A 15,970-nucleotide genomic window follows, 5' to 3' on the forward strand; every position below is an offset into this window, starting at 1 on the left:
CACCCTAATTAATGATGATTATACAATGTATATGACAATAAACTCAAAGTATATACGCAGCAAGATTCTTGCAGCAGCCAAGGGTATTGGTTTAAAAATAACTATGAGTTAACATGATTAAAAGATCATTCTCGTGCAAAACAAGTGACATGCAACAGTGTAGATAGTGCTTTTGTGCTATTGGAGCAGAGCACGATCTCGTGTAAATAAGAAAAGTACCAACAGCCAGCACATTTTTGGGATGTGGGGGGAAACCAGAACTTCTGAGGAAAATCTGTACATTCACAAGACTGCAAACTCCACAAGGGCAACCCAAGGTTGGGAATGAACCCAAGTCACTGAAGGCATGAAACTATCTACATGGTCAGTATGCCAACCCTAACACAACTGTGCAAAATGTTGTTCATCTTGAAGGGCAAAGAAATTCATTTTGTCGCGAATCCTAATTTTTCTTTTTGAATCTTCTACATAGTTTTAGAATGCGACTTGCTGTGAGCACCTCTACAAAATTGTATAGCATGGATATCAACTAAATGCAGATTCAAATCCAGCTTCATATAACCTGGATTATGTGGCCACTTGTCCTAATGCTGGGAAATATTGGCAAGATTGAGCCCTGCTGTTGAATTCCACAGAAGAATCCAGCAATAGAGAGTAGTATTTGATTCAGACACAAATCTGTTAATAGATTTTCATCAGAAAATAAATCAACTGCATTTTCTGGAAATAGAAATGAACCGAATAATACTCAGCGATCAGGAATAAGTGGAGAGAAAAACAGAGTTAATGTTTCAGGTCGATGTATCAGGCATTTTAAAAATTTTTGTTTTAACCACTTTCCATATCTGTAGCATGTTTGTGTCAAAGGAGATGAACATTTTATGATGGAAACTTGGACATTTCTTTGTAATGCAAAATCCATGTATAATGGACAGGATCTAGGAAAATTTTCATTGTGGTTATCTGTGTAACACTTCCATTATAGTTATGGAGGAGCCATTCAAAATAAATTTCAGCATGTTTGAGTAAATCTTCGAATTAGGCAATCCTAAACTAGTCATTCCAGAGCAGCAATGATATTAGGTCAGGTGCTCCGAGTGAAAATGTCTGCCAGTGTAAGTGAAAATGGGCAAACAGAAAGATAATACACTAATTAATCAAAGCTTTTTGTAAAGTTTCCTTTTAACACAAGAATGTACCGAAAATCTTGGATGTACACCTTCAAAACCAAACCAAATTAGATCTTCAATCGAGTTATCAATATTTTACATTGTGGAGGAATTACTGATTTGAGAAAGGAATGAAAAAAATGTCATGCTATTGTGATAGTAAAATATGAAACAAATCTAACAGTTTTCTTACCTTTGCTCTCCAGCTTTCTTCAGTTCTTAACTTCTGTCTAAAGCTTTCTTGTAACTCCTCGATTCTGCTGTGATGTGAAATTATCATCTGTTCCCTGTAAGTGGTCAATCAACTTACTGATAAAGCTCAAAACTAACAATATTCAATACACTATTTCACAGAACAGTCATTTGTGTAGCCAAAATATTTTGCTGAATACCAATCTGAAGTGTACAAAAAATGTTAAGCGATCAATAGAAATATTCAGAAGATGGAAAAGATGCTATGTTATTGGCAAATGTTTCCTCATCGATATATTTATGAACAATTGGCCAAAGGTCTATTTTGGTGCTGTAAATTCTTTGTGAAAGCAGCAGAGTAAGACATGGTTGTCTGAGAATCATGGGAAAAGAGGACCTGCCTTTCAAACACAACTTTAGAAAACTTGGATGAGAAATGAAACCTCAATTTTAAAATAATTATGTTCATTGGAAATTTCCAGATGTATCTAACTTAATGACCTTCATGGTTGCATTGTTTAAATAGAAAAGAGGATGAAACACCAGAGTTCTTAAAAAGGTGTTTGCTAAATAAAATAATTTACATCACACCAAGTTTTCTGGACAAAAACACACACCAATTTCACAATGGGACTGCAAGAACTTAGAAAGCACAGGCACCGATCCTATTGCAATTGGGCTCAGTTTTTTTTAAAAAGATCCTGAACTGAAGTCCTCCTGCAACTCCCTGGAAAGGATCCATGTGGCAGAATGAATGGTCTTGAGTGATTTCATTCCAAGTGGTGATCCATTTTAATGTCTAAAATCTGAACCCATTTGTGCAGACAATTTTACACTGTGCTATTTGTGAGCAAATGGCAGATAAAAGTCATTCTGCGCCCATGAGATCATGCCAGGTGAATATCATAAAAAAAAATGAGCAACCATCAAAAATATTGGTTAAGGAACTTCTGCACGTGTCCACAGTTGGTTCAGCGAACATTTCCCCAACAGTTGGAAATTGTTTTTGGAGGAAGACTGTGACCTTCACTATTAATTCACAAATACACTAAAAATGCACGAGGCAAGGTTGGAAATTAGATGACAGTTACAGGATCTGTAGTACCTCATCTATGTCGTGTACGTTGCTCTTCCAGCCTCAATTTTTAATGGCGGACATCAGGTTTATTTAATCGTGCTTTCTTTGAAATTTCTATCCAGTGACCACTGGCCCCTTAATCAACCTATACCAGCCAGTGGCTTGGGACCACATTGGGCACAGGAGTTGATCCAATTCATCACCTGGGAATTGGGGGAGGAGGGTAATGGTGATAGACAAATTGTGTAAACCCACATTTTCCCTTGCCTCCTAGAATGCCATTTCTGCTCATGTACTGTGGCTGCCATTGATAAAGTTATTTAAATGCTGACTCTCTTTGTGGTCTGAATAAATATGGTACAGAACTGACAGCTCTGTATAAAGATCCAAATTGGAATCATCAGAATCTGAATTTAATACCTGATCTGTGTAATAAATGCTTAATGCAGAATTGTGAGCTGATTTCATAATTTTCACAAAATGCAACACTTGGCATAATAAATGAGGATGAATTTCTAGACTTTGCTTATTAACTCCAAGACTAAGATTTGTATCAGAAACTTGTGAAGGTGGTAGAAATATTGTATCAGGGTGATAAAGAGCTAAGAATTGGATTTTTTTCTAACATTGAAAATATTTAAGGTCAAAGCAGGGTTGAGTTTCTAATCTGATATTTATAAACTCAACAAACCCGTCACAATTATTTGCCAATAATTCAAGGATTTGGGTGCACTGGCCTAGACGTTTGATTATGTGGCAACGTTTATTTAATGTTACATGATTCAAACTATGTTTGCTATGCATCACTCCAGATATTTGTTCCTTCCTCACATGCATGTGGCAGATGGACACCAGTTGCATCACATCTCATACAATAATTACTTTGAGGTACTACAGGACAAATTCAACCAAGTTGTCTTGTTGGTGTCAAAGTTCAGATACTCCCAAGAAAACAAAGTCTTTGTTACAAAGTGCCAGGATGGGACTCCATAAAGTCAAGTTAGCTTTTATTCTTCTGCCTATCCACACATCTAATTCCCCACCCATATATCTCCCTCTATACCTTTCGAGGGCACAACTCACTCCAATCTGGCCTTTTATCTGACCACTAATCCACCATCAGGCCCCATGACTGATCAAACCCAAGAATGCAAGCCACCTCTTCTTTCTGATTTCAGGACATTACAGTAGAGCTACTAAAGAAATACAAACACTCCAGAGTAGTCAACTATTGAAGCTTTACAAGTAACTTTTATTCCTTGCCTGTCCTGGGCTCCACGGGACAAGGTGGGACCTTATTAAGGGACAGATACTGGTCCACGGGACCAGCAGGTTTAAATTGAAACTTTTTAACATCCCGTGCCTTTCAGCAGGGGACCCAGCTGATCAACGTGTCATCCCTCGGCACTCAGTACTGCTAGCGTGCCAGCCCTTGGGTAAGTCCGTGCACTGCACTGACGGTGGCGGTGCGCATTACCACGATGAGCGCCTGCTCGGCCCACTACACAGCCGCTACAACCTAACCTTTATTCCAGAGGGCACACTTCATTGAAAGGCATTGCCATTAGTGTTTTTGCAACAGTGTACCCATTACTAAATATTCATGTTATGCTTAGATCGGTTCTATTTGGTCATTTTTCCAAATTATTAATGTCCATCATGAACAGTTGTAGGCCTAGAGCCAACTCCTGTGGTACTCTACTCAACAATGATTGCCGATGAGAAAAACTCCCACATATTCCAACTCTCTGTCTTCTATTAGTTAATCAATTCTCTATCCATGCTACTACATCACCCTCAGTTTCAGGCATCTTTCTCTTATTGATATATTTTACAGTACAGGTGCTCCTCTACGTACGATGGTTCGACTTACGATTTTCATTTAAGATGCGTTTATGGGAACTTAACCCCATTGTAAGTAGAGGAGCACTTGTATATTGTCTCCTTCATCCCAGAGAGGAAGGGGCTGCCGTATGAAATAAAGCTGAATAATGTGAATCTGCACTTTAGGTGCTTAAAGTTCTAAGCGGTGATCTTATCGACACATGCAAAATTCTTGGGGTTGGATTAGGAGAAGTAGTGTGTTGAGGTTTCTCTTGTTGGGGTGGGACTGTCCGGAGTTATAAAATATAGATCCAAAATAAAGGGATGTAAATGGAAAAGAATAGGAGAAAGTACCTCTTTCCAAGGGTTACAAATTTTTGGAATCCTCTTTCCAGAAATAAACAGATTCATTATTTCAAATCTGAGGCACTAAAATTTTAGAACTAGAGAAATCAGGGGTCTAAGATAATAAAATAGATGAAGTCATTAATCAGGTCATGCGTGTTTTTGAATGGAGCAGCAAGCATAAAAGGCTGTGTGGCCTACTTCTGTCCCTGCTTTTGTTTCTCTGTGAAAGGAATGGAGGTGTTGTCTTTTGAACAAATTTATTCTGTTAAATGGCTGATGCAGTTGCTAGCCCTGAATTGATTTAGAGGAATTCATTAGCATGAAAAATTCATTTTATGAAATTTCATCACTTCTCTGGGAAGAATCAAGCAGCATTTAAACATTCTTTGCAGAACATTGCAATGTTGACACAGGCAGTCCTATATTAATGGGAGTAATAAAATTAGCACCAAATAACATTCCCAGTCATTTAAAGTATGGTTGGACCAAGAAATAGAAGTTTCAGGATAGCCGAGAATACCGGTTGGATGTGTATGCACCTTAATTTGTTAGGCACCACAAATTTATCTTCTCAATAATGCTGCTATTTTTGAAGCTCTAATAGTAATTTCTATTCTCCATACATTACATGCAAAGAAGAATGAAATTATGGGGAAGTGTTCGTCAGAAAATAAAACATTATGCCTAGAAAAAAAAACCAAATAAGTCAAAAGTGACTACACATTGAAAATATAGAAAACCAACCAGCTTTTGCAACTGAAATTGTGATTCTTGAAGAGCAAAGTCTACAGAGCAAAGGGGCAGCTTATTATATGACGATTGCTTTGCCTAAGTTCATGGGATTCTCGTTTGGGCATTGTTTCTATTAATTTATAATAAAGTCATAATGTTTGGCAAAATATTTTACAAGTTGAGCTATCTGAGGATAGACAATTTATGAAAACTGATGGGATATTTGCTCCCTTGGCTATGATGGGTGAGGGGAAGAAATAATTGAAGGAAGGAATCCTGGAAATATTGAAAAATTATTTACTGACAGCTTTGTATGAGTTAAATGGGTTTAAATAATTGCTCAAAATATTTTTGTCATTTACATTCTTGGAATTATTGGTAGTAAACACCCTACTTTCACTCTTTGTACGAAACAATGGGAGATAAAATTTTGTTTGAGATACAGGGCCATTTTTTTTCTTGCACTGCTACTAACAATGTAACTAGAGCCAGTTCAATAAAAGATAACCCAATTTTAGTATTTACTCTCATAATCCCAGATATTCCATTACATACTTTGGAGTTGCAATTTTTGTAACTAACAACCACATAAGGCATCTGGTCAAATTGCCTGAATGATCACCTGTACTAGTTGAGTACTGTACATCAACATTTGAGCTTTGCAAGAGAAACATTAACACATTTAAAGTACACAGTTACAGCCACAAATAGAAATAATTATTTCAAGCAGAAGCTGATTTTCCATTAATGATAGCTCAATGTCTAACCACCAAGGACATGTAGTCTAACTTTACTTTCAAAAACATTCATGACAGAAATTAATGTTTCCCTTTAAATTCTTGTATGGGTCTTTGCACCAAGCTCAAAACAAGGAATGAGAGAATTCTGAAATAGGCTGTTACCAACAGTGAGGTTAATGACAAATGTGGCACATAAACACTTTGCACCATAAATGTATAATCTTGCGCTATATAGTTTGCTATTACAGGATGGAAGGATGTAACAAGAATTCCAAAAAGATTACTCATTCAGTCAGTGTAAATCGACGATGTCATGACCCAGAATATGTACTATGTAGTCTTGACAAACTAGAATGAAAATAATGCCTTTGGCCAAATAAGAAAATACCAGTGCTATCAAATTTTCACATTTGTAATTTAACTTTTGGTTGAACATTAAATGGACAAAAAGAAGCTGGGTAGAGGTGCAATTAAAATAGAGGGGTTAGTTATTGTAGGAAAATTGGTCAGTAGGTCTTTTATTACAACAATTTATCAATTAGTCTAATCTTTGAAATTTCTGAATGCCTAATTCATCTGTGCCTTTGTCACCTCCAAATTTGATGTCTTCATCCATACCAGCCCCATCTTGTACTATCTGGGACATAATGCAAGACATTTCTATCCTAAATTACTCATTCACTGTGTGCATCCCGATCTACAGAAGCTGGAAATGGGTCACTTTTTAAAATTCCTGTCTTTACCTTCAAATTCATCCATAGCCTCTTCCTATTCTCTTCATATGTAACATGATCCAAGAAATGTACCTACAACAGATCCAAAATCTCTCTGCTTCTTTATTTCTAGCCCCATTGGCTGTCCAGGACCCAAACTCGACAATTTCTTCCATAACCTTTCCATTTCTTTTCAAAATAATTTGAGCAAACTCTTGGATAGCTGTCCTAATACCTGACATTTGGTGATAAATTTTGTGTTATGATATTTCTGTGAAGTTCCTCAAGAATAATAGGCTGAATTTATGTACCTATACAGATGGTCAACTGTCAGCCTATGCTGTCAGATGTTCTTGACCATGGTTTCCAAATGATTGGCATTTTGAAACAATTGGAAGATGCTGAAAAATAAATATTTTTAAAAGTAATAAATTCATTTAAAATAATTAATCTTGATTAAACTAAAATTGGAAAAAAAAACTAAGCTTTACTCTTTAGTGAAGGTTGGGAACCCCTTGCACCAGACATTTCTTCGCTGGTTGGCATCAAGTTGAAGGGCCAGATAGAGAGTGTATTGACCTCATCCACTCAGTAAGTTATGGACAGTCAGTGATGGGATAAGAGATCAAATGTAAACCAACCTCTAGCTCATTCCATACTTCAGCACTACATTATGTTTGTGTGGATGTCCAAAGTACAATAACACAGTCTCTGTTGGTAGCTGGCATTTATCCAATGAATTGCTGGTGAACATGATCATGATTTATCTCTCGTATTATTATTGAAGATATATATTTATCGGGCTTCATGAAAAAGATCCAAACCTTTTATCAAGGTGTACCAAAATCATTAATTTTTTTTTTATATAGCATATATTTAGGACAATCTCCACCATTCTAAGTTTCCATTGGCTTAACTGTCACGATTTTGGCAATCAGAACTGAAGATGAAGGAAATCAAATGTTTTTGTGAAAACAACATCCTGCCCCATGAGGACTGCATTAATGTTGAGTACCTCAGCTGAACAATTGAGAAGCTAAAAGAAAAGTTCATTGTTGGAATTGAGTAGTTTGTCACACTCCTAGTTATCAAATTTGATCCTGCTTATGTAATAGTTGGAACATTGGATTATCTGCTGAACATTAAACAGAGCTTGTGAAATTTAGAATGAGCAAATTTACAAATCTATAATGACACAACAGAAGTTATTGGCAGAAAACTTCAATTACCACTAATGGGATTGATGGGATTGTTCAATGCCAAAGACTTATGGGTTGAATGGTAGCTTTCTCTATTCGATAGAAAAACAAGACATTAGAATGAAAAATTGTCCAGTAAAGATGTACAAAAGAGCATTAAGCATCTCAGCCTACTCTTTATTCCGACACTCATGTTATGTGCCAGAATACAGCAGTAAAGTTTCGTAGAAGTAATTAAATTTAAAAAAAATTCAAATGGACAAGTCCTTGAACAATTATTTTATGTCAGTCTTCACAGTAGAAGACATGGGTAACATGCCAAAAAATGTTAAGGATACAATTGGAGGTGAGGACTTCTATACAATCACTATAACTAAAGAGGTGGGCAAACTAGTGGTCCTAAAGGTAGATAAGTCCCTTGTTCCTGATGAACTGCATCCCAGGGTACTGAAAGAAATTGCAGAAATTCTAAATATTGCTGGTAACTTTCAGCCAGATAGCTTAATGCCTGTTGTCAGGGAAAATACTTGAAGCTATTATTCAGGAAGAAATAGTGAGACATCTGGATTGAAATGGTTCCATCAGGCAGACATGGCATGGATTCAGGAAGAGCAGGCCATGTTCATTAAATGCACAGGAGTTCTTAGAGGATATAATGGGCACAGTGGAGAAAAAGGAACAGGTGGACATTATATACAGCACTTGAATTTCCAGAAGGCATTTGATAAGGTGCTTCATACAAGACTAGTAAGATAAGGAGTTGTGGAAAATGTGAGTTGTGCAAATAATCAAAGCAGAATAGTGGACATGTTCAATATTTGAAGTAAGCAAAACAAACGAATCCAATACCTAGTAGTAATTGAAGACCTTCTGATTATAATGCGAGTGATTGTTAACCAATATTTAACCAATCAATGATGAGCTGCAGGGGCTGTTGCAACTGTTCAGAATATCAACTGCATCCCAGGGTACTGAAAGAAATTGCAGAAATTCTAAATATTGCTGGTAACTTACAGCCAGATAGCTTAATGCCTGTTGTCAGGGAAAATACTTGAAGCTATTATTCAGGAAGAAATAGTGAGACATCTGGATTGAAATGGTTCTATCAGGCAGAATACACATTAATGTTTTGGAAGAAGGAACCAAGTATTGCATAATCTATGTTTGCAAATCACACTCAGTTAAGTGGAAGGCACATTGTGTAGAGGACACAGAGTTCACAGAGGGATGTAGATAGGTTAAGCAAGTAGGCAAGGGTCAGGCAGATGGAGTACAATGTTGGTACATGTGTGGTCATCCACTTTGGAAGAAAAAATAGTTGATCAGATTATTATTTAGATAGTGATTGCAATATACAAACATAGGAAATAGAAGCAGGAGAGGGCCATCTGTCCATGAAGTGTGCTCTGGCATTCATTAAGATAATGACTGATCTGGCTGTGGACTCAAAGATCCTGTTGTATTGGTGAGGCCATACCTGGTGTACTGTCTGCAGTTCTGTCTCCTTGAGAAAGCATATACTAGCTTTTGGACAGAACTGAGGAGGTTCACCAGGTTGATGAGGGAGTTAATCTATTAACTCATTAATTTAGCAGAATGAAAAGGGATTATTTAGAAACATTTTGAATTATGAAAGAGAAATAAGTAAGATTTAAAAAAAAAAGTAAAGATCTTTCCACTGGGAGATGAGTCTAGAACTTGGAGACAGCCTTAAGATTCAGGGGAGTAAATTTAAGGCAGAGATGAGGAGGAACTCTTCTGCCAGAGAGGAATTCTCTTCCCAAGGAAGAAGTAGAGGTTACCTCGTTAAATATTCAAGGTAGATAGAAAGACTTTTGCATAGTAGGGGAATTGAAGGATATGGGGAAAAGGCAGGTAAGTGGAGCTGAGTCCACAGCCAGATCAGTCATGACTTTATTGAATTGCAGAGCAGGCTTCATGGGCCAGATGGCCTACTCCTGCTCCTATTATCGTTAATGGTGACCCTGAAGTTACTTGACTTTTCAAAAAACAATCAAGTTTCCCAATGCCTTAAGAAAAGAATCTGGAATATTTTCTGGATCTAGAATGTTTTGCCATTGGACTAGTGTATTTAGTTTGTCTTCTGCTCTGCCAATAAGTTACTTACTACCTGATTGAATTCCAGAAAATAAATTTGCATTAGAGGAAATTTCTACATGACCCTGATTTACATAAGATATTTGTAACATACATTTAGAAATGAAACTGAATAAATTTTTAAAAAGTTACTCAGATTTCAGTTTCAAGAAATTTGAAATAAAGTTCTGTAAATATTATCATAGATGAAATCTGCAAACATTTAATTTATCATAAGTAGATCAATAGAAAAGTGAAAACATATTGGCATCTATGGGTATGATTATACATGCAGGGAGGTAGGGAATTGAAATAATTTGCATGGTACAAATGTTCTTTTTACATTTAAAGTATCATTTCCTTGTATAATGTAAATGTACCTTTCATGTTTTAATGCTGCAAGTTTCTCTTCTGCTACACTGAGGGCATCTTTTAAAGTCAGAAGTTCATTTAATGATTTTGAGGATTGTTTTTCAACTTCTGTCTCCTGATGGTGTTTCACTTCCAGTTGCTCTTCTAAGCCTTTACACTTCTGTTCAAAATGTAGCAATTTTTCCTCTTTTTCTTTGATTTCTTTGCAATAACTGTTTTTTTAAAAAAGACCAGCAGTCAAAATTACTTTGAATACATTACTTGTAATGCACAACTACGAATGAAGACCTATCATATACCTAGATCGCTGTTCTTCATGTGCACAGTCCAGTTCAGTTAGCCTTGACAGAAGATCTGCTCCTTCTTTTGATTTATTCCTGTGATTGGTATAAAACCAATAGTGATTAAATTTTTCATCATCAAAATTAATTTCTAAATATTCATAGAAGAAAACGGTTTTCCTTAATTCTGGACTCCTGTGGAATCTCAAATTTCTTTGGCTGAATGTGAAGGCCATGCCCTTATATCTAAGCCACATAAGAGGTTCAACCCTAAATTCTTTGTTTTCCAACTCCCCTTGTGTTTTAAATTCTTGTTTAAAACATAGCCCTTCAACTAAATATATGGTCACATCCAAAACATCTAATTATATGTGTTGTATAATTTATTTGATTATGTTTCTGTGAAACTCCTTTGGATATTTCATTATGCAAGTTTTAATAATAACAGCCAAAACTAAAGTTCTAACTCTAGAATTACAGCATGGAAAATATATAAATATTACAGCACAGAAACAGGCCAGTTTGGCCCTTCCAGTCCATGCCAAATACCTTCTCCCACCTAGTCCCATTGACCCACACCCAGTCCATAACCTTCCATACCTTTCTTGTCCATATACCTATCCAACTTTCCCTTAAATATTAAAATCAAGCCCACATCTACCACTTTGGCCAGAAGCTCATTCCACACTCACACTATTATTAAAAAAATAGGAAAAAATTCCTCCTCATGTTTCCCCTGAACTTTTCCCCTTTCGATCTCAATCCATGTCCTCTTGTTTGAATCTCCCCCACTCGCAATGGCAAAAGCCTATCCACATTTATTCTATCTGTCCCCCTCATAATTTTAAATACCTCTATCAAATCACCCCTCAATCTTCTATGCTCTAGGGCAGGGGTGTCAAACTCAAATTCACGGAGGGCCAAAATCAAAAACTTGGACTAAGTCGAGGGCCGAACTAAATATTTATTGAAAATTTTCAACAACATCTGCATGTTTTCTCTTCTTTCAACATATGTAATGTTAAACTTTTTCTTATTAAAATAAATGTTTAATAATAGTTTTGGATAAACTCTTTCCAGAAGCATTAACAAATGAGAAATAAAATATTCAATCAATAATATTTCTCTATAGAGGATTTGTCAAATGTTGCTAGTGTGCTGTCGAATAATAAAATCTGAGGGCTATTGAGAATGTGGGAGAATAACATGATTCCTGAAACAATCCAATGGGTGACTGATTGTGGGCATGAACTCTAGCAGGGTTATTTGCCATGCCCTTTTTCCATTGGTACAGATATCCTTTGATTTACACACTTTTCAAGTTTTATGCCTAATGAGCTTGTATCCAGGTGCAGGACCATTTTTAACCAGGAATATATTTATCACAGTGACATGAAACTATTGGAAGATCGTTTTATCCTGAGATTAAAGTTCAAATTCCTTACTCAGGCCTGTGTGCGGGAGGGCGGGGTTTGCGGAGCGATCGGGTTGGACAACGACAATGCGGAGGCATCTCGGCGGATCAGCGGCCCCGTCACCGTGAGTCGCGGGTCGGCCTGCGGCAGGGAGGGGGAGTGGGCAATGGTCCTGGCGAGGTCAGGCCCGAGGCCTCCGGTTCCAGGCGCTGGGAAGCGGCCTTGGCTTCCCCTGACACCTGCCAGGCCCCAAAACCAGAGTCCTCGGTGAGACCCTGCAACATAAACAGAGGAGATGGGGGGGATTAGCGGGCTGACGCCAATGCATTCTGGGATTTATAGTATTAGCTGTGCATGCGCTATACTGCCGCGGCGGCCAGCGGGCCACCTCTAATACATTTTTGAAATGATCTTGCGGGCCAAATATAATTATATCGCAGGCCAAATTTGGCCCGCGGGCCAGAGTTTGACATGTGTGCTCTAGGGAATAAAGTTCTAGCCTGCTCACCCTTTCCCTGTAACTCAAACCATTAAACCCAAGCAACATTCTTGTAAATCTTCTCTGCACTTTCTCTATTCTGTTTATATCTCTCCTATAATTTGGTGACCAAAACCGCGCACAATATTCTGACTTTGGCCTTCCCAATTTTCAACATGACATCCCAACTCCTGTACCCAATGCTCTGATTTATGAAGGCCACTGTACCAACAGCTTTCTTCACCACCCTATCTAGATGTGACTCCACTTTCAGGGAATTACGTACCAGAATTCCTAAATCCCCTTTGTTCTACTGCACTCCCCGATTGTCCACCATTTTACTTGTATTTTCTTTGCTGATTATTCCCTCCAAAATGTAGCACCTCACACTTATCAGTATTAAACTCTGTCATCTTTCTGCCCACTCTTCTCACTGGTGTATATCCCTCTGCAAGCTTTGAAAACCTTCCTCATTCACACAACACACCTACAAACAACAATGGAGCCAGTACCGATCCAGGAGTCACTCCATCAACCACCAGAATCCAATTTGACAAACAATTTTTCGCCACTACTCTCTGGCATCTCCCATCCAACCATTGTTGAATCCATTTCACTACTTCAACATGAATACCTAATGAGGGAACCTCTTTTGCGGAACCTTATCAAAGGCCTTACCAAAGAATGTCAAGCAAAGACAGAAAACTATTGTATAGTCTTGTTAATATAATTAAATGAGTCTTGATTTGTTTAGTGATGGAAACAGGAAGGTATTTGAATTGCTTTATAATATCACAATGGAGCTAACCACAGCAGAATTATTAATGCAACAGCAGAACAGAATATGTTAATAAAACATTGCTGATATCAAACACATGCTACTCATGTAGAAAAAGTATGGCATCAATTCAAAGCTTACATTTGTTTGAACCACATGACGGTTAATTAAATTTGAAATAGCATTAGCTTTTGTTTTTATTTTAATTGTCAGGCATTCAGGAAGTGCAGTTGATAATGTCAAAGTGAAGGAATGAAACTAGATTTGAAAATGGAGTATTTAATTAGAATGGATAGGTTTGATGTTAAGTCAGGAACAAAGACAAAGAAAGGGAGAAAAGGAAAGACTGAATTAAGAGAGAAGCAACGATGAAAAAGCAAGAAAATAAAAATGGACATAGAATTGATTTCTGAGCTAATGAGACTGGCATTTATGAACAATTATCATGTTGTCAAACAAGTACTTGCACTGAAAAGTGCAAGATAGCTCGTAATTCTGAATTTTATTAAGTTTGCATGTAATTTGCAGCAACTTCATAAAAGTCTGATTTTCTATGTAAATTATTATTTTGAAAAAAGGGCAAAGCATCATCAACAGACAGGTTGACCAGAAAAATCAAGCTAAATGTTCTTCTGGAGTCATATAAGTTTTCTGGAATTTGGAAAATTTGAAGGAAACACCAAGATGAGCATTAGAAATCACATCTTAACATTAGGCATGTTCATTATACTTTTACAATCAAGGATAACTGGATATTTAGTTCATAGAATTCTATTGAGTCATTGAAATCAACAATCCACATTATATATTACAGGCTACATTAAAAGGCTCGACAGAGATTCCTTTTCTTCCACAACAGCTGCAGATCAGCACAGGGCTCAGCTGAAAGACTCACTGTGGGCTGGCTGCTGAAGACTGCTGATGGTATTGGAGCAGAGACTTGTGAGGGTGCTAATGACAAACAGGGCTCCTGAAAGGCCTCTATGGTTCCTGATCATATCTGAGATTTTGAGCTAGTCTAAGGAATGGTGACTTGAATGCCTGGACCTCAGGCTCACCACTGGAACAGACGAGAGGCCATGTGGCCACAGAGGAGGCAGTTCATTGCCACTTTTTCTCTGTAATGACTTTCACTTCGGTAGGGGTGCTGGATTAGTGGCACTTTTTTATGTGCCTTTATGGGCAAACAAATTTAAACAGATTTTGTGCATTTATGGACTTGACAATAAATGAACTTTGAACCTGTTGGTTTTCATTTAACATCTTTCAAATTTTGACAGTCCTATGCATATGCAATATTTTCAGTTTTATTTTTGTGAAGCTTTTTTCTTTCTACATGTTCCAGTATTAACATGTGGTGCAGTATCAAAAAAGAGAAACCTTACATAGGCATTTATTTCTTTAACTATGCAGAAGTTTTGAACTTCTGCACAGATGGTTCCTCATTGTGCTTCAGAATTAGATTCCACAGGAGAACTTCCCAGCGATAATGCTTTCCAGTGATTGTTCCCAGCGATAATGCTTCCCTCCATGTGTGATTCATGAATGCTCTCTTGTGGAAATTAGGAAGCACTAAATCTAATAGCCATATATGCATTTCAAGTAAAGACATCTTTTGATATTTATATTATTTTACTCTGTTACAGGTAGAGGGAACACAGATTTACTTTTGAAAAACATTTCTTAGTATATTTTTGTTAATAGCTCAAATAATTTTTCTGCTCATGTGCAATCACTTTTTTTCCCAAGCTGTTGGTTCATTTAAAAAATATATGTGCAGTTATTTGTTAAACCTGGGGAAATGGGAGTCTTGGGCAGTTCTGTGAATTTGCTGGCAGCAGAGATGAATTGTTCCTGTTAGCCATATTATTGAAAAATAGCTAGGAAAATAACTTCAGTTGTACAACCTTCAAAAGAAACCTGCATGCTGACACAATGTGCTGGGATTGAGCTGCCTGAGGCCAGAACTTCCACAGGAAACACCTCTCTTCAGCTGTTGTCACAGAGCTAGGTCCTTGATTTGCACAGACCTTCTATAAAACAAAAGATTTAATGAGTGGCGCACCACTCATTAAGTCTCTGTCATTCCACTGACATCGAATTCAGAGCAGTGCCCAATCTGCTGGAGTCAAACAATATTATACTCAGAAATACAGCTTTCCAATTATATACCAGTCACATCTGGTTGTCAATAATTTTCAATTCATCAATGACGATTCTCTGCCTGGTAAATTAGGAAGGTAAAAATTATTATTAAATATTAGGGATGTAAAGAAATTTATTTCCGAGATTTATAAATTATTACAAAAGAAGGCTCAAAGAAGGAGTTCATAAATCAAGACATAAATAAGATGTAGATTTAAATAAGCAAATAGATGAATGTAGATGGATTTAGATATGTAGAGAGAATATGAAAAGTACAATAAATGTGAGATATCAGTTAGTTCAATATAATTTTATTCATCACTTATATTTAACACCACAACATTTACATAATATGTATTATATTTATTCAGATTGTGTTTTAGATGTGGACAAGAAATTGATAGTTTTT

The 15,970-nt window shown here is 36.9% G+C and overlaps 1 protein-coding gene across 4 annotated transcripts in view; it reads right to left on the bottom strand.

The window, feature by feature from the left end:
- lekr1 (Leucine-, glutamate- and lysine-rich protein 1) overlaps positions 1–15,970 on the bottom strand; it is a 110,793-nt gene that overhangs the window by 11,805 nt on the left and 83,018 nt on the right. For all 4 annotated transcript variants that reach the window (XM_069896884.1, XM_069896880.1, XM_069896881.1 and 1 more), the window contains 3 exons: positions 10,764–10,841; positions 10,473–10,676; positions 1,363–1,456 (listed from right to left, as the gene is read on the bottom strand). In XM_069896884.1, coding sequence (XP_069752985.1) covers positions 1,363–1,456; positions 10,473–10,676; positions 10,764–10,841 — 376 coding nt within the window. The remainder of the gene's footprint in view (positions 1–1,362; positions 1,457–10,472; positions 10,677–10,763; positions 10,842–15,970) is intronic.

This window comes from Narcine bancroftii, chromosome 9, assembly GCF_036971445.1.
Source record: "Narcine bancroftii isolate sNarBan1 chromosome 9, sNarBan1.hap1, whole genome shotgun sequence".
Lineage (NCBI taxonomy): Eukaryota > Metazoa > Chordata > Chondrichthyes > Torpediniformes > Narcinidae > Narcine > Narcine bancroftii.